At 49.4% G+C, this 18,158-nt stretch overlaps 1 protein-coding gene and 1 non-coding gene across 13 annotated transcripts in view; both read left to right on the top strand.

Moving 5' to 3' along the window:
* Positions 1-18,158, top strand: part of EP400 (E1A binding protein p400) — a 128,388-nt gene that overhangs the window by 71,945 nt on the left and 38,285 nt on the right. For all 12 annotated transcript variants that reach the window (XM_032270874.1, XM_032270875.1, XM_032270882.1 and 9 more), the window contains 9 exons: positions 2,482-2,646; positions 4,370-4,528; positions 6,143-6,237; positions 6,676-6,956; positions 8,411-8,613; positions 8,701-8,870; positions 10,345-10,541; positions 15,358-15,469; positions 15,656-15,799. In XM_032270874.1, coding sequence (XP_032126765.1) covers positions 2,482-2,646; positions 4,370-4,528; positions 6,143-6,237; positions 6,676-6,956; positions 8,411-8,613; positions 8,701-8,870; positions 10,345-10,541; positions 15,358-15,469; positions 15,656-15,799 — 1,526 coding nt within the window. The remainder of the gene's footprint in view (positions 1-2,481; positions 2,647-4,369; positions 4,529-6,142; positions 6,238-6,675; positions 6,957-8,410; positions 8,614-8,700; positions 8,871-10,344; positions 10,542-15,357; positions 15,470-15,655; positions 15,800-18,158) is intronic.
* Positions 9,919-10,054, top strand: LOC116544490. The gene has a single exon (XR_004265929.1). It is a non-coding gene; the product is annotated as a small nucleolar RNA SNORA49 (small nucleolar RNA).

Here is an 18,158-nt window from a genome sequence, read left to right on the forward strand (position 1 = left end):
GGTGCTGTTGATGGCACTTCCCAGTGTTAGCCCCGGCCTCGTTCCACCAGCGCCACAGGTGCACTCTGGGGGAGCAGCTGCTCCTGAGCAACAGCGACTGCTCTTGGGAAGGTCGCTTCCTTGCCAGTCATGTGAGCTAGCGTTAGGTTCCTAAAAACATGAGCTCTTTTTTAGTCTGTTGCTTGTTACCAGATTTAAACTTGGGATGAGTAATTGCTCAACCAAGAAAACTTTGTCATAATTTAATGACTTTAAAAACACAGTTATTAATTTTTTAAATCTAGAACATTTTGCTGTGTCCAGTGGGATTAGCATGTTTTCAGACCTTACATGTACCCTATTCATTCTGTGGTGGAGATTATCCTGACTTAAAGTATTACGTCATTTCTCAAGTGCCACCTCAACCCCTTTTTTGTTGGTATAGCAAAATCTTGTGGAGGCCTTTCTGGAAAGACGGAGTCGGGAGAGGTAGTGATGCAGAGAGACACTGAGTTCACACTGGTTCTCTTTCCTTACGAGTCTCTCTCTCCCATTGCCCACAAATAAAGAGGAATTGTCCTAGTTAATTGCCCTAAGGGAGAAAGCAGTTGCATATTTTACATCTTTATCGGACTAGACACTGTCTTGTGTGGGATGAGAGTCGTGTTGGTGGTTGCCAGAGGAGCTGTTCTTTGGGAGATCTGTGAAGTGAGCAAAACCGCTTTTCCCGTGGGTTGGTCCTCACTTGCATATGGAGCAAGGAGGATTGTTGGGAGATTGACACTTCTGTGCACAAATATCTGTCTTCTGTTTTCATTTTCCTCTCCTTGTTCACAGTTATTCTGTGGGCAAGATATCTGTAGACATTTTTGTAGTCTCTTACTAACTGTTCTTTTTATCACTAATAATTCTGGCATGGATTTCTTGGGAAGAACATTTAGACTCACATATCAACCACTGGGAAATAAACCTTTAAACCTGTTCAGTTATAGCTGGAAGGCATTACCTTTTTGAGTTGGGAGCAAGTGACCACATGGGAATTGTGTTGTTGCTGTTTTTTTTAAAAGTGTTTTAAACATTGCTAAATTTTACTTTTTTTTTGAGACAGAGTCTTGCTCTGTCACCCAGGCTGGAGTGCAGTGGTGCGATCTTGGCTTAATGTAGCCTCTGCCTCCTGGCTTCAAGTGATTCTCCTGCCTCAGCCACCTGAGTAGCTGGGACTACAGATGTGCGCCACCATGCCCGGCTAATTTTTGTATTTTTAGTAGAGACGAGGTTTCACCACGTTGGCCAGGATGGTCTCCATCTCTTAACCTTGTGATCCACCCGCCTCTGCCTCCCAAAGTGCTGGGATTACAGGTGTGAGCCGCTGTGCCCAGCTACTTTTTTTTTTTTTTTTAAACAGTAAATGTTATAGATTGACTCTTACCAACTAATTGAAATTAGTATGAAGCTTCATATCTTAAAGCTTTATTTATGTATGTGATGTGTTTAGAGACATTGCTAGATCTTGTAGGTGCTATGGTAGTCCTAGATACTTGGGAGGCTGAGGTGGGATGATTGCTTGAACCCAGGAGTTTGAGGTTGCTGTGACCTATGATCCTGCTACCACACTCTATCTTGGGTGACAGAGCCATACCCTGTCTCTCAAAAAAATAAAAAAATAAATAACATAAATAGATAAAACCACATTCCTAGATTTTGGAGCATTATGGGTGTCACTGAAGCTAGTTATTCTTTTATATTTGTAATGATGTAATCTCTCTTTGTGAGCTAAATTGGATACGTGCTTTTTCACTTTTTTAAAGTTCTCTAAAGTTTAGGTTCACATGTGAGTTTCTAAGTGTATCACACAAAGATTTCTGCTTTTTTTTTTTTTTTTTTTTTTCTTGAGATGGAGTTTCACTCTTGTCGCCAAGACTGGAGTGCAATGATGTGATCTCAGCTCACTGCAACCTCCTGGGTTCAAGCAATTCTTTTGCCTCAGCCTCCTGTGTAGCTGGGATTACAGGTGCCCAGCACTGCACCCAGCTAATTTTTTTTTTTTTTTTTTGTATTTGTAGTAGAGGCAGACGGGTTTTCACCATATGGGCCAGGCTGGTCTCAAACTCCTGACCTCATGTGATCCACCCCCACTTGTCCTCCCAAAGTACTGGGATTACAGGCATGAGCCACTGCACCCAGCCAATTTCTGCTATTTTTGATGTTTGGGTAGAAAAGTAAAATGTTCCTTAAGCTTCGTTAATAGTATCCATATCTGATATCTAAAATCCCAACCAGTTATGGTTAAAGTTAACCGTTAAAATCTGACATTTTGTTTTCTCTTTTTTATTAAAGAAATGATTTTTACCAAGTGGTGGAAAGCACTACGTGATAAACGTTTCTGTGTGCTTCAGTTTATGGTAGACGGCCATGATACTCAAGACTTAACGATTCTCAGTATGACACTCCCAAACTGTTCCCAAGACGGTCTGAATTCAGCTTTTCCCTGCGTTTCAACAGGTGGAGAGGTAGTGAAAATAGCTCAGCTGGCGTCCATCACAGGACCACAGAGCCGCGTGGCTCAGCCGGAGACGCCAGTGACCCTGCAGTTCCAGGGCAGCAAGTTCACCCTGTCACACAGCCAGCTCCGGCAGCTCACGGCTGGCCAGCCGCTGCAGCTGCAAGGTAAGGCCAAAAACGACAAAGTGCCTCACTGTGAGCCCTGCTGCCTGAGGGCCTGTCTCGTGCGTTTAAGCTTCAGGCTTTTCCCTGTGTCCGATGATGCTTTCACCTCATGGGGTCATGGAGGACCAGCGAGACGACTTTCGTCAGCCACTGGGTTGCCTGCGCTTGATGCGTGCCAAGTAAACAACAGGCACTTTCGTTACCAGCATCTGCCCTTGGAAGAGAGTTTTGTATTTTGTAGATTAAAGTAGAATATCTGGCCAGGCGTGGTGGTGCTCTCCTGTGGTTCAAGCTACTTGGGAGGATGAGGTGGAAAGATTACTTGAGCCCCAGAGGTGAAAACTGCGGTGATCATGCCACTGCACTCCAGCCTGGGCGACAGAGCAAGACTCCATCTCTAAATAATAGATAATAACAGATAAATAACAGAAATATTTGCTGCTTTCTAATATGGGTGTGAGACAAATTGTCCCCCAAACGCCACAGGATTAGTAATTTATGTAAGAGAAATTATTTTCTTCTCTAAACAGACTTAATTTTAACTCCCAGACCCAAAGCCCAGACCTTTGGTGAAGGTTAGTATGTTTATATAGTAACTGCTCTTTAAAAAGAGTGAGGAAGAGGGATCGACTGGCCCCTTGTCCCAGTGGTAGAGCCACTTACTCCCTGTGTTTTAGTTTAGGGTTCAAGGAACACCCACAGCAGCCTTCCCCAACAATAGGAGGCTGCCTTCCTTCCACTGTCCCTGGCAGTAGCCCCGGCGGCCACTCTTTACCCACCTTCCCTGACAGCAGCCCCGGCAGCTGCCTTCCCCCACCTTCCCTGACAGTAGCCAGGATGGCCACCTTCCCCACCTTTCCTAGACAGCAGCCCCAGTGGCTGCCCTTTCCCACCTTCCCTAACAGCAGCCCTGCCCCGGGCAGCCACCTTCCCCTGTGTTCACTGGCAACAGCAGCCCTGGCTGCCCCCACCTTTCCCCGACAGCAGCCCCCGCAGCCCCGGCCCTACCTTCCCCCAGTGCTTTCTTCATGATTGCCGCCTGTGGCACTTGTCAGGGTAGAAGGTTTTGTCATCAGTGGGGTGAGCCCACTGGCCTCCTTGGAGAGGCACACGCATCTCAGCAGAATGAGGCCTGCCAACATTCAGTTTGGTTTACTTCCTTTTTTTTTTTTTACATTTTTTGGCCCACAGAGGAGGGGCCACTTGTTAACATCTCTGATGGTCACCAACTTTCGTAGAGTATGACCTGGGAAGCTATCTCCAGAGTAAGAGAAGTCAGACAGATGTGGTCACACAAGATCCAAAGTGCCAGCGTGTTTAAAAAGCAGCGAAAAGCCACAGGCTTCTGGGCTAGAAATAGGGTTTTGTTCTATTTGTTCATTCTGCCTGACTGCCGTCAGGAGTGCCTACGGGGATCTGGGAGCGGGGATGTCCCCACAGCGGCTCATCAGGTCCAACAGCAGGCAGGTCCTCAGCAGCTACACGTCACACACCTTCCAGGAGGGACAGAGGGCATAAGCAAGAGACCTTGTCTCAGTGCATCACACTGTCAGTGATGGGTTGCCACTTTTCTCACAGTAACTGAACTTTGCGTGATGTGTTTCTGTAGATTTGATTTTCAGTTTGTCGCTTACTTTTGTACTGTTTGGAAGTGCCTGGAGAGTGTGGCTGTGATGCACACGTGCCTCTCATTGACGCCTGGCGGACCTATGATTGATTGCAGGCAGCGTCCTCCAGATTGTGTCTGCCCCCGGGCAGCCCTACCTTCGAGCCCCTGGCCCCATGGTGATGCAGACCGTGTCTCAGGCGGGTGCTGTGCATGGCACCCTGGGAAGCAAGCCCTTGGCCGGCGGCCTCAGCCCTGCACCCTTGACCCCACAAGGTAGGGTGCTCTGAGCAGGAGGGAGACTTGGCTTGGAAGCTTCCTTCTTTCTCTTCCTTCTAGGGCAAGTGGAAGGCATTCATGTGTCTTTGTATCTCAGAACAGCACAGCCTAGTGTGTGGCCATCTCTGATTTCTACAGATGTGTCATAGTGTCAGCCTGATGTATTTTCTTTTTTATTATGCTTTTAAAGGTAATGGTTGGATATAACCAGCCTCTACTGTCCTTAGGCTTTTGTTTTGATTTTGTTCTCACGAGAAATTTGGAATCATGGGAAATCTTGCTTGTTGGTTTATTGGCAACACATTGAGGGTGCTCAGTTTCCCCTGGGAGCAGGAGCATGAGGCTGCCCACACAGGGTCTGGGTCTTTGTCCTGCCAGAGCTGCCACCCCTCATCCTGTCTCGTCGCCTGCCTTACCTCACCTCCAAGTCCCTGCTCTGTGCCTGCCTTGGCCCCGGGTCTCCCTGGACTTGCCCTGTCATGATGTGGTATGTTTTCAGGAGCCCAATGACCCGTAGAAGCAGCTGGGAGCCTAGAGGGGTGAGGCGCTTTCCTTGGGATGGAGCCCTTGTCCTGGTGGCCGAGTGGTGTCCATTCAGTTCCAGCCCCACCTCTGCCTAGTGGGTGTGATGCTGGGTGGGCCACTGCCAACCTGTTAGGCTCTGCTAGGCATCAGAGGAGGCTGGAGTGGGGAGGGAATGTGGCTTATTTTTCAGTCCTGTTATGTTAGCGTCACCTAGCAGCAGGCCTGCATGCCGGCATGGTTGTCAGTTCCACTCGCCCCTACCCTCTGAACCAGGCCCCTTGGAGATTCCAGAATCAGCTGTTGCATCCCCCTTCGGGGGCTGATGAATTGCTGTCCCATGGAAGCCCTCCTCAGCTCCAGAGGCCCCAGTATAAACTGGGGTCCTGGACCCTGAGCCTCTGAGCCCAGACACCCCCAACCCCAAGTGCTAAGTTCTGACAACCTCAGCCTCTTCCCTTGTTTCCCCTAAGGTGACTCTTACCCCTGAGCCCCTTTTCAGCACTCAGACGCCTCTTTGACCACATCTTTTAGGACAGTCTGCCGCACTAAGTGGCATGGCTTCTGCCTTCCTGATTGGCCCTGGCTGGTAGCAGGTGTCATATCAGGTGCAGCTCCAGGGAACGGATGTGAATCTGGCACTGGCTTGCCCTGTCTCAGTCATGAGGACTGCGTGGACTTCCTGCTGGGGCTGGGCTGCTCATGGCAGGCAGTGGCCTCACAGTCATCAGGTTGTCATCTGGGCTAGGACATGGCCACGTGTTGATGGAGATGGGGCACCCAGGGCCTCAGAGGTGTACTGAGAGGCTTCTGGGTGGTGCTGGGGTGCTTCCCAAAGGAAAGGGAAAAGCCCCTGGCTCTACTCAGCTCCGGTCATGGCCTGGGAGGCAGCATGCTTCTGTAGCAGATCTAAAGCATTTAAATTTGAGCCACGCGCATGGGGGTGGAGGATGAGGCCTGGGGCTCATGCTGTTGCAGACTTTCTGCAGAATGTGCTGGTGGAGGGCGAGGTTCCCTGGAGCATGCTGGTAGCAGATGAGATCCTGTGACCCTGGCGTTCCTTCTTACCTCTTCCTTATGCATTTGTAGTTGGTGTTCCCGGCCGCGTGGCGGTGAATGCCTTGGCTGTAGGAGAAACCGGAGCAGCCTCCAAGCCAGCTTCTCCCATTGGAGGGCCGACCCAGGTAAGCACCTGAGCCTGAGACCCTGGTGCACTCAGACAAGCGGCTTTCCAGGAGCTGTTCATTGTGTGTGTTTGTGATATTTAAAGGCCCCTGTGAATCCTTAAGTTATGGTACTGAATTCTTATTTTAAAACATAAATTTCCTAATAAAAAAAATGAAACTGGATTAAGACTGCCAGAATCTTTTTTTTCTATTTTTATGTCCTTCTGCAAGTCTACCTGGGCATTAGAATTGTTCACTTGTGTCTTGAGAAACACTTCCCATCTTGGCAAGAAGGAGAATGCTTGTGCTCTGCTCTTCATTTCTGTCCTTTTCCTGTAGCACAAGACTGTGGGCATTGAACTGGATCCTGTACATGGGAAATGCCAAGGGGTTTGGTGAAGAAGTAACTTGCCGTTCTGTTTCTCAAGTAACTGTTTTCATCCCTTTCTGATAAAGGAGGAAAAGATCAGACTCTTGAAAGAGCGCCTGGATCAGATTTATTTGGTCAACGAGCGGCGCTGTTCTCAAGCTCCAGTCTATGGCAGAGACTTGCTAAGGATTTGTACCCTGCCTGGCCACGGAAGGCTATGGTGGCATGGGTCTCTGGATGGGAAGGAGACCCATCGTGGGAAGGAGGCCGGGCCAGTGCGCAGTTACGCTTCACCTTCAGAAAGTCCAAGTGAGCTGATGTCGATGCTTCGACAGTGTCGAGAATCCCTGAAGGACGTTATTGACAGGTACCGCAGCCCGGTCCCTGCAGGACGTTACCGACAGGTCCCGCAGTCTGTGCACAGACCTCGTGGTCTTTTTGGGGCTCTCTGGCTGCGTTGTGCTCCGGGAAGGCCCCTTCTTGTCTCGTGGATATTCATCTTATTTCCATCGGCTTCTCCCCATGCTGTCTCTTAGAGATCTGTTTTGAGGTCACTCTTTGGGGTCTTCAGCTTTGGGATCAGATGGTTTTGTTATCTTGGTCTCTCAGTGCCACGTGCAGCTTCTGAAGGAAGTTGGCAGCCCTGGGGGCAGAGCCATAGCACTGAGTTCACGCTGTGCCTGGGGACAGATCACTGTGTTGCTAAGGACTCTTCATTTTACTTTTTCAAAAAAATCATCGTATTAAAAGAGCCACATGAGTGTGTGAACATCACATGATGAGAAATGTATGCACCAGTCGAGCTCAGAACATGCTTTAATGGAGAACAAGTCCGAGCACTTGGTGGGCACCTGCCGCTCTTCCCGAGCTTGCTTTCAGTAGAGCACTTCACCCTGTCTGCAGGTCCACTCTCTGCTTGGACCCGCCTCCAGGCGCCACGTCAGACATGTTTTCTCCGCTTCTTGGAGCTGTTGTATTTCTCGCAGTTGTCTGCCAGACAAAGGGAAACCTGGCTTCTCCCTGTGCCTTGACCCAGCTTTCAGGATCGACCTATTAAAATACCTAAAGGTCTTTCAGATCAGGAAGCACAGTTAATGGAGGGAAAGAAAACCGGGAGTGCTTCTCCAAGACCGAATAAGCCACCTCTGGCTTCTCCTGGTCTGTGGGTGGCTACGTCAGTGCCCTTGTGCCCCTGGAGGTTTTCTTTCGGGTGCTGATTTGTCTTTGGTACTCCTCTCTCATTGAACATCATGGTGGCCATTCGTTTTGAATACAGTTGGGAGTGAGCCATAGCTGATGTCCGAAGGAAGGGCCTTCTGGTGCAGGTGACTGCCACAGGTTGGAAGGTGGGCCTCAGGTTGGCTGTGCGAGCTCCGCTATGTTGTCGTCCTGCTGTCTGGAAAGTTCCTTCACCCTGAGTCTGGTCCCCATCCTGGTGGCACAGTGGCTGTGGCAGTTCTAGTGTTCACGAGACAATGCACCTTTGTCCCAAAGTTTCCAGGTGAAGACACTCTAGAAACAGAATGGCTCACCTCTGAACTAGTGCCTGTGGTCTGGGGAATCCACCCCCACTGATCGTTTAGCCCTGGACTGTCTGAATTAGTTCCTAAGGTGGTGGTTGGTGGCCAGAACTGGTTAGGATCTGCCTCATAGGGCCTCTAACTGTGGGCCAACAGCCACATGTCCATATGACTGGGTTGGGCCCTGCTGTTTCCTGGGACTTGGACTGTCAGAGGTCTCTGCCCCATCTTTCGGGAGCCCCCATGCTGGGTGAAAGTATGTGGCTCCTGCTGGTGACAAAATTTGCGTTCTGCTCCTCAGGGTGGCCTTTGTGATCCCCCCGGTGGTGGCAGCCCCCGCCTCCCTACGGGTGGCGCGGCCGCCACCCCTGTACAGCCACAGAATGAGGATCTTCCGGCAGGGCCTGAGAGAGCACGCTGCCCCTTACTTCCAGCAGCTGCGGCAGACGACAGCTCCACGCCTGCTGCAGTTCCCTGAGCTGAGGCTGGTGCAGTTCGATTCAGGTATGGGGGAGGTTGGTGACACAGCCCGTTGTGTGAGCTGGGTTGGCTCTGAATGATGAGGCACTGTTGATGTTATTCCTTTCCCAGGAAAGTTGGAAGCTTTAGCTATCTTGCTTCAGAAGTTGAAATCTGAAGGACGTCGGGTGCTGATTTTATCACAGATGGTTCTTATGTTGGACATTTTAGAGATGTTCTTGAACTTCCATTACCTTACCTATGTAAGAATCGATGAAAATGCCAGCAGTGAGCAACGGCAGGTGAGAAGCACACTGCTCGCCTTGTCCCTGATGTCTAAGCGCTGTGTAGATTCAGTGGTCTCCTGACCCTTCTAAGTGAAAGGGGAAGGATTTAATGAGCCTTCGAACTTTATAAGTCTCAATACATCCTTTGGTATGTTCTGTTAAAAGCCAGGTCGTTAGGTAAATGCAGTCTTGATGTCTCAGGATAAACGCTGGTGACCTGCAGTCACCATAAGACGACACAGGTGCCCTTCAAGAGGTAGCTACGGGGTAAAAATACGAAAAACAGTTCCAACCAATTTAGAATGAAAGGAAGTACAAGTTAGTATAATATGGCCGTTGTTTCCGTACCAGATTTGCCAAGGCTGTTTGGATTCCATCAGGCATAGTGAGTCAGACACTCTCATATCCTGCTCCTGGAAGCATAGCCTAGTATGGCACTCTAGAAAGTAGCCTGGCAGTGTGGATTTGAACCGTAAGGGTGCTGTGTGCTTCAGTCTGTATTTAGGACCTTTACTTATATGGCAGCAAACATACCACGTAGAGATCTGTCTACACAGTTGTTGTTGAAATGTTTATGGTCATCCACACTTGGGAAGAAAGTGTTCAGCAGAAGAGTGAGTGCGCAGGGCTTGTCCATGGGCCCTGTGCACTGTGCCCTGTGCTCTGGCAGCTTCGTGAGCAGAGACTGTTCCCCAGCATTCCACGTGCTGCACTAGGTCCTCATTGGCAGCATTTCAGAGCCAGCTTTAGCAGCACGGTCCCGTGTTCCCCAGCGCAGAGCCAAGACGCTGCCCTGTAAGTCACACGACCTGCTTTGTCTTACACACCTGCTCATGCACACGCTGGAGAGGCCTAGAAAGCAATAGCACAAAAGGCAGTTTCACAAGTTTTCTTGGTAATAATATAATAAATTACACGTGGAATGTTTTGAGGGAAGAGAGTTGGTCCACGGTTAGGTTTTGTCTTGGCACGGAAGTAATTATGGAAGAGAAGTATTCACGCCTGTCACTTCGTGGTCCTCGGTGAGGTTAGAAGAATGTCCTTCACAGTTTTGTTTTTCCTGTGTCCTCAGCCTTACTCCAGGGGCTTTTTGTTGTCTGTAAAGTGCCCTGGCATTGCCTGAGGATAGATGAGAAAGCACATATCCCTCCCCAGTGAGACGCTGTTTTCTTTTGGGGCCTACAAGTTGAGCTGACAGTAAATGCAAGGCAGAATCGAATTTCTTCCTTCATGTCACTCATGGCTGTGTTATTTAAGCGGTTATGAGGGTGTTGGTGGTGGGTGCGCATAAGATGATGGCAGCTGCACGGAAGAGCTGGAGAACTGCGTTGGGACCTTGATGTGCCTTTAGCATGGGCCTCGTGTTGCATGGAATACAAACCAAGCAGTTTTGCTATGCGATAATTCCTAATTGATACATGTCGAAACGTGTTCAAGGTTTCCCAGCATTTTCCAAGAATACTAACTCAGGTGTTTTGTTTCATCTCAGGAACTGATGAGGAGTTTCAACAGAGACAGGCGGATTTTTTGTGCCATTCTCTCCACTCACAGCCGGGCCACAGGTATAAACCTTGTGGAGGCAGACACCGTCGTGTTTTATGACAATGACCTAAATCCGGTGATGGATGCCAAAGCTCAGGAGTGGTGTGATAGAATTGGGAGATGCAAAGACATCCACATATACAGGTGAGGACCTGCTGGGCGGCCGGGTGGACGTGGAAGGAACGAGACGCTTTGCAGGAGGTCTTGGTGCGGAAAGCACTAGTGCAGAAACAAAAGCAAAACTGAAGACAGTGTGTGATGGCTTAATTGTCAACGATGTTTTGTTTGTTTTCCTTCAGACAGAGTTATATTTCTGCTGTTTTATCTATTCCTTTTGTTTACACTGAACATCTGCTCGAAATCGTAAGTTAGCGATGCTGCTCAGACAAGTCATCTTGCTGCCTTCAGTTTTTAAATCTGGTACCTCTTCTTCCAGAGTACCTCAATCTTAGAAGTACAATTTACATTTTGGGTTGTTTTAATTATTATGAACTATAAATTACCTGTCAGTAAAACCGCTATTGAAAGAATGGTCAACAGCTGTGGAAAAAAAAGAATTAAATTCTTTTTTTCAAGATGGAGTCTCGCTGTGTCACCCAGGCTGGAGAGCAGTGGCACGATGTCGGCTTACTGCAACCTCCGCCTCCCAGGTTCAAGTGATTCTTCTGCCTCAGCCTCCTGAGTAGCTGGGACTACAGGCGCGTGTCACCACATCCAGCTAATTTTTGTATCTTTAGTAGAGACAGGGTTTCACCATATTGGCCAGGCTGGTCTCAAACTCCTGACCTTGTGGATCCGCCTGCCTCAGCTTCACAAAGTGCTAAGATTATAGGTGTGAGCCGCTGCACCTGGCTAAAACCTATTATTATCTTTAAGGATAAAAACTGTAACTGTCAAAACATAATTGGGGAAATGGAGAAAGTTTACTGTATACTTCTAAATTTCTAGTGTTGCTGTTATAGAATAATAGGAGATTTAAATTTTTTTTGCTTATTTTGTGCCTGGTTGTGTACTGAGCACAGCGTAGACTCCCTCTCATCGTGACTTGTCAGTTTCCAGTAAGGAACCTGCAACTAGACCAGTATGGTCTCTGCATCAGGCCTCATAGGCAGTAGCTGACACTGCAACTGAAACCCTAAAGTGTGCTCTTAACCTCTTATTATTATTATTATTATTATTATTTATTTATTTATTTTTTTATTTTTTTTGAGACACAGTCTCACTTTGTTGCCCAGGCTGGAGTGTAGTGGCATAATCTTGGTTCACTGAAACTCAGCCTCCTAGGCTCAAGGGATTCTCCCAGCTCAGCCTCCCAAGTGGCTGGGACTACAGGTGTGCAGCACCATGCTTGGCTAATGTTTGTATTTTTTGTACAGACAGGGTTTTGCTATGTTGCCCAGGCTGGTCTCGAACTCCTGGGCTCAAGCAATCAGCCCATCTCAGCCTCCCAAAGTGCTGGGATTACAGGCGTCAGTCAATGTACCCAGCCAACCATTTGTTTTTAACAAGACAGTTGGTGTTATAGCAATTCAATGCTGTATTTAAATAGTTTTATTATTATTTTCCTTGCTATAAATGCATAACATGCTCCTCGAGGAAGAAAAGGAAAGCCTGTAAAGAAAAGCAAGGATCCTCTAGCGGCAGCACCGACTAGCGGCTAGACGCGCGTCTTTCTAGACGTGTTCCTCATTCTGTAAGAAGGCTCACACGGTGCCTTGTAGCGGCAGCAATGACTAGCGGCTAGACGCGCGTCTTTCTAGACGTGTTCCTCGTTCTGTAAGAAGGCTCACACGGTGCCTTGTAGCGGCAGCAATGACTAGCGGTTAGACGCGCGTCTTTCTAGACGTGTTCCTCGTTCTGTAAGAAGGCTCACACGGTGCCTTGTAGCGGCAGCACCGACTAGCGGTTAGACGCGCGTCTTTCTAGACGTGTTCCTCATTCTGTAAGAAGGCTCACACTGTGTCCTATTTTGTAATCTTTTATTCTTTTAACAGTACGTTGTGCGTACATTTGCCTGGTGATGAATATAAGTGTGGTGCATGGTCTGTGTTGAGTGGATAAGGACTTTGTGTGGAATTCCTTCTGCATTGTTGGCCTTTTAGCCATTATTAGCTAGAAATTGGAAAAGTATTTTATTCGCAGTAGCAGCAAAGTCTCAGACATGGCCTTAGCAGTGCAGGAACAGAGCCTCCGAAGGGAAGCATGAGGTGAACTTGAAGAGTGCGGGATGAGCTGTGCTGAGTGTGAAGACGTGCTTTGTTCTCGATTGGGTAGGCTTTATTTATGAGCATGTGAAGTTTACCCCAAGTAATCCTCAAACAGTATTTCTGTGAAAACCCTCATGGGTGTGAGGGTTGGGTAGGATGGTGCTGGTGGTACCAGCATCAGGATGTCTTGCAGTGTGGACATTCTAATGAAGGCCGCCATCTTGAAGCCCAGCGATGCGGGTGGGAGTGTGCCCCACTGTGAGCCGTGGGAACCCCCAAACCACATAAGGGTGCTGTCAGTGTTGGGGCAGATAGCCCAGCACCCATGGGGATTTAGCATGTTACAAAGGTTGGCTGTCACAGCAACTGGAGGGCTTTTATGTTGTGAATGTGCCACATACCTGGCTGTCTACTATGAGAGGAGGGGCTTGGAGTGCTGCTCCCATGCCTGACCAGAGCGGAGTCCAGATGAAAGACTTGAGTGTTAACTGTGGAGCAGCAGTATTAGAACACTCTTGAAGAGACAGTACCTGTGGCCGAGAGCTGGGAGGGGCCGCCTGACCCTCACAGACCCTGAGGTCAGGGGAGACAGGCGCACTCAGCTGCAGTGAGGGGAAGCTGCGCGTCGCACAGATAGGGTGAGCCCAGTAGATAGGTGGTTGATAGGGTGGGGAGACGACTAGCCATTCTCACTGCAAGTATAGCTCTTAAAAATCGAGAAGACACATAAAGACCCCCTGCTTACTTTTAAGGAAGGGCCTATGAATATGAACAATCCATCCCAAGTAGCCAAAAAGTATGAGAAGCTGCTCCAGCTCACTGACCTGGAGACGCAAGTACCAGTTTAAGACATCAGATTTCTATTCCCGTGCCCCGGACCGGTGAGCCCCTAAGGGAATGAGCACACTCAGCCTGACACTAAAGAAGGGGACGTCCTCATGTTGATGGAACGTGGGATTGCTTCAGCCATTTTGGAGGCAGCTGGACAAGGTCTGTTGACAGAAAAATGGCACACGATGTTTGCTCCCGGCACTGCCATGCCTGAGACTACATCCTGTTATTTAAAGATGTGTATTGCAGCTTTGTCACGTGGCACAAAGTAGGAACTGGGGCATGCCTGTCACCGGGGCACAGCCGTCCCACGGTGTTGAGCAGCCAGTTGGGAAATGAGCTCATGTGGAGGGACTTCTGTAGTATACCATTTGGCAGGGACAGCAAAATGCAGGGAAGTAGAAAGTGAGGCAGACATTTCCCCACACAGAATGTGGTGTAAGCACACACCCAGGTTCACACTGATGCAGCTGCTGAGGTGGGGGCAGCAGAGGCAGGCTGCTGTTCCTGAAGTAGCCGGGAGATACACCTGTTAGGAACAGTGTGCCCGCGGAAGTGCACACTGTCACACACATGCAGTGGCACATTTTTGTGAACCACATGGATGAAAGTGCTGTACCCACCTTTTTTAGTGGTTATCTCAGGGGGATTGGAATCCAGGTGATTTTGTTTTGTTTCTTACACTTTTATGTAATCAAATATATTACGATGAGCATGTGGTAATATAATCAGGAAAGAGATTTTCATTTCAAGGCCATGAACGTCTTCCCAGGTGGTGGTTTGCTGTTGATGAAGTTGTCCGTCCGTCCTTCGTGTTGCTGTTTCTCTTTATTCTGTATTTAGTTCATTTGTATGTCTGGGTTCATATCTTCACTCTCTGTTCTGTTCCCAATGATTGTTTGTATTTAATATCTAGGCTCCTTTTAATTTGGAATTTTCTGAAAGAAATTTGTTTTCATCTCCATGAAAATCATGCTGTGAAAGCTCTTTAATTTGAGCTTTTTTAGGGGTTAGCACTTAGCATTTTATAGGCAGATGAGCCTCATGGGAAGGCAACAGACTGCGTTGTCTTTTCTGTGTTCACAGTGACACAGTCTTAAGGAAGCCATGTTTCCCTGCACTGTCTGTCCAGTGGGGTCACGTCTGCAACTCACAGTCTTAACTGAGCATCTGTTGTGGGTCTGGTAGTGTACAGAGGTTAAAAAGTTGAAAATGTGGCTGGGTACAGTGGATCACGAGGTCAGGAGTTCAAGAGCAGCCTGGCCAACATAGTGAAACCCCGCCTCTATACTAAAAATATAAAAATTAGCCAGGCGTGGTGGCGGGCGCCTGTAGTCCCAGCTACTCAGGAGGCTGAGGCAGGAGAATCGCTTGAGCCCAGGAGACAGAGGTTGCGGTGAGCTGAGATAGCCCCATTGCACTCCAGCCTGGGCAACAAGAGTGAAACTTTGTGTCAAAAAAAACAAAAAAACAAAAAAGATGAAAGTGTCTATGATTACATGAGAATGAGATGTCTCATGAGAGTGTGTTCACAAGCTAGTCTGTGAAGTGATCAGTTCTGGCAGTTGGGCTCAGTGAAAGCTTCAGAGAAGACAGATGCTGGAGGTACATTTGGAAGGACCGGGTGGGACATTTCCAGGTTGAGATGGTGGGAGAAAAACAGGATGGCAGGCGGAAGGATGAGGTGGGACAGCCAAGAGTCTTCCGCAGGGGCCTGCTGTTGGCTGTCTGCAGGCGGGAGAGCTGAGACTGGGGGACTGGCTGAGAGCGGCCTTTGGCGCCCCACGAAGGCACATTCCGAGCAGGGGTAGACCTGGAGGAGGAGGGACATGGACTTGTGGGTCACCATCTGCATCCTGCACCCCACATGTTGTCGCTGTTTCCTGGTGACCGACTTCACATTTTGTGTCTTTTGTTTGCAGGCTTGTGAGTGGCAATTCCATTGAAGAGAAATTGTTGAAAAATGGAACTAAAGATTTGATCCGAGAAGTGGCTGCTCAGGGAAATGACTACTCCATGGCGTTCTTAACTCAGGTACTCCGTGTTCGATGAGCGTCCCTGAGGTGAGGTCCACCGTGCGGCGTGTGGCATTGCATGGTGCTCATACACTCTAGTGAGAAGCAGGGGCCTGGTGGCTCTAGGAGAGGCGTGGGTCTCCAGCTCGGGTCAGACGCACATTCAAACCTTGTTACTGGGAGTAACACGCATCTCTGTGTTCAGCGAACCATCCAGGAGCTGTTTGAGGTTTATTCTCCCATGGATGATGCTGGCTTCCCGGTCAAAGCTGAGGAGTTTGTGGTGCTTTCTCAGGAACCTTCTGTCACGGAAACCATAGCACCCAAAATTGCAAGACCTTTCATAGAGGTAAGAATATGCTGAATCTGGCTGGAGAGTTGTGCAGTGGGAACTGTCGGAACACCTGCGCTCTCCCCTGGGGCTCTGAGCGCTCGGTCCCCACTCTTCCCTGGCCTGAAGCCCTCTTCCCCTGTCCCTGCTTTTGGAGCCCCCCTCCTCCCTTCTTTCTGTCCTGGGGATTTTGAACTGTAATTACAAGGGAGGGGAATGAGGGCAAAGGTTGTGGACCACAGGCCTCTGTCACCGAGGCAGCTCCTGCCGTCTTCCTCTGTGCTTTCCCACAGTCTCAGCTCCTTCCCCTCCCTGTGGAAGTCCATCTCTGCCTCATTCTCTGGAGGCTCTGCCGGTGCTGCCCCTGCCCCCCTCCAGCTGGCTGCGCTGGCTTCTCCTCCCACCAGCCTGCACTCGGGTGGAGTATAAGGTGCCGGTCGGTTGTGAAGACCGAGTATCAGAAAGAACACACAGGGTCGCGTTGGTTCTTCGGAATGTTGACTACCTGTTGAAGTGATAGTGTTTTGGCTGTCAGGTTATGTAAATATTTGACTGTTTCAGCGTGGGTACTAGAAGATTTTAGAGGCCATGTGTGGGTTCTTTGATTTCCCTTTTGGAGGTGCTGCTGTGTGGACACGTCACAGACCCATCAGGGGGCTGCTGTTCCTCCCTGTCCCCGCGGCTCCCGCCAAAGCCCTGCTGCCTCATGTTCTGGAGATGAAGGCCTTCAGCTGCCTTTGCTCTCTGAGTCCCCTCCTCCCTCCTGTGGCCCAGCCCCTCTCTTATGGGCTGAGTTCATGTCTTCACTCTCTGTTCTGTTCCTCGTGATTGTTTCTATTTAATATTTAGGCTCCTCAATATTAAATAGAGCTTCTTGTGGGGTGCCCATGTCTGTGCCTCTTGACTTGGGAGGAGCTGGCATCCCTGTGCATCTTTTCTCCTGCGCTGTTTGACTGAGTGCATGACTGCATTGGCTTCCCTGTGTGTTTTTCTTTTCTGTGAAAGCGTTAAAGACCAGACCAGGCACACTACACAGCCCCCTCAGCACCTGCCTCCCGCCACCTGAGATGAGCCTCCCACCCTCGTGGTGGCAGCCCTCTCCTTGCCTGTGCTCAGCTTGTTCTCACCAACTCTGGTGCTATCTCCTCTTCCATTTCTAAACATTACTCAGTTACTGAGTTAGTAAGAAATACTTAAAATACTACTGTCTTAGTCCGTTTGTGTTGCTGTAAAGGAATACCTGAGGCTGGGTAATTTATTTTAAAAAGGGGTTTATTTTGCTCATGATTCTGATGGCAGCAGAGTTCAGGGCTGAGCGTCTGTCTGGCAAGGGCCTCAGGCAGCTTCTGTGGTAGTGAAAGGGGAGGGGAGCCGCATGTGCAGGCCATGGGACGAGAGAGGGAGCGAGGGGGGCAGGCAGCAGGCTTCTTCAATAGACTGGTTCTCACAGGGTGAGCGGGGCGAGACCCACTCCCCCAGCCCCAGAGCGTGTCTCTTCCTGAGGGATCCACCCCTATGACCTAGACCTTTGAGAATTGATCACGAAAAGCCAATACACAAAGGACCTGAATCTTGCCCTGCCCTGCCCCTGCCCCATTTCTCACGTTTCTTCCAGAGATTGTCTGTGTATCATTTCCTTTGCATAGAAATACCTTACAGATTGTTACATATCAGGAGATATGGATCAACCTCGTTGAGTTTTGATTGAAAAAGGAAACACAAAAGTGTAACTGGGGCCAGGTGTGGTAGCTCAGGCCTGTAATCCCAGCACTCTTAGAAGCCGAGACTGACTGGAGGATGACTTGAGGCCAGGAGTTAAAGACTGGCATGGGCAACATAGTGGAACCCCATCTCTACGAGAAGAATTGTAGAAATTATGAGTCTGGTGGTGAGCCCCTGTACTCCCAGCTACTGGGGAGGCTGAGGTGGGAGGATCACTGAAGCCCAGGAGGTTGAGGCTGCTGTGAGCCACGATCACGCCGCTGCTGTGAGCCACGATCACGCCACTGCACTCCAGCCTGCGTGACAGAGCAAGACCCTGCCTCGAAGATAAAACAAAAATACACAAAAGACCTGAACCTGCATCTGGAAGGAAAACATATAAGTGGCCGATGTGTGTATGAAATAATGTCCAGCGTCACTAATCCTCAGGAAAATCAAAACCACATGAGGTATCAGCGGGCACCGTTAGGATGAGTGTCATCAAAACGCAAAAGACAGCGAGTGTTGGCGAGGACATGGAGGAAAGAGGGCTGTTGCAGGCTGGGACGTGGAGGAGAGGGGGCTGTTGCGGGCCGGGACGTAGGGGAGAGAGGGCTGTTGTGGGCCGTGACGTGGGGGAGAGGGGGCTGTGGCGGGCCGGGACGTGGGGGAGAGG

Source organism: Sapajus apella, unplaced genomic scaffold, assembly GCF_009761245.1.
Source record: "Sapajus apella isolate SASKATOON/1434 unplaced genomic scaffold, GSC_monkey_1.0 scaffold218, whole genome shotgun sequence".
Classification (NCBI taxonomy): domain Eukaryota; kingdom Metazoa; phylum Chordata; class Mammalia; order Primates; family Cebidae; genus Sapajus; species Sapajus apella.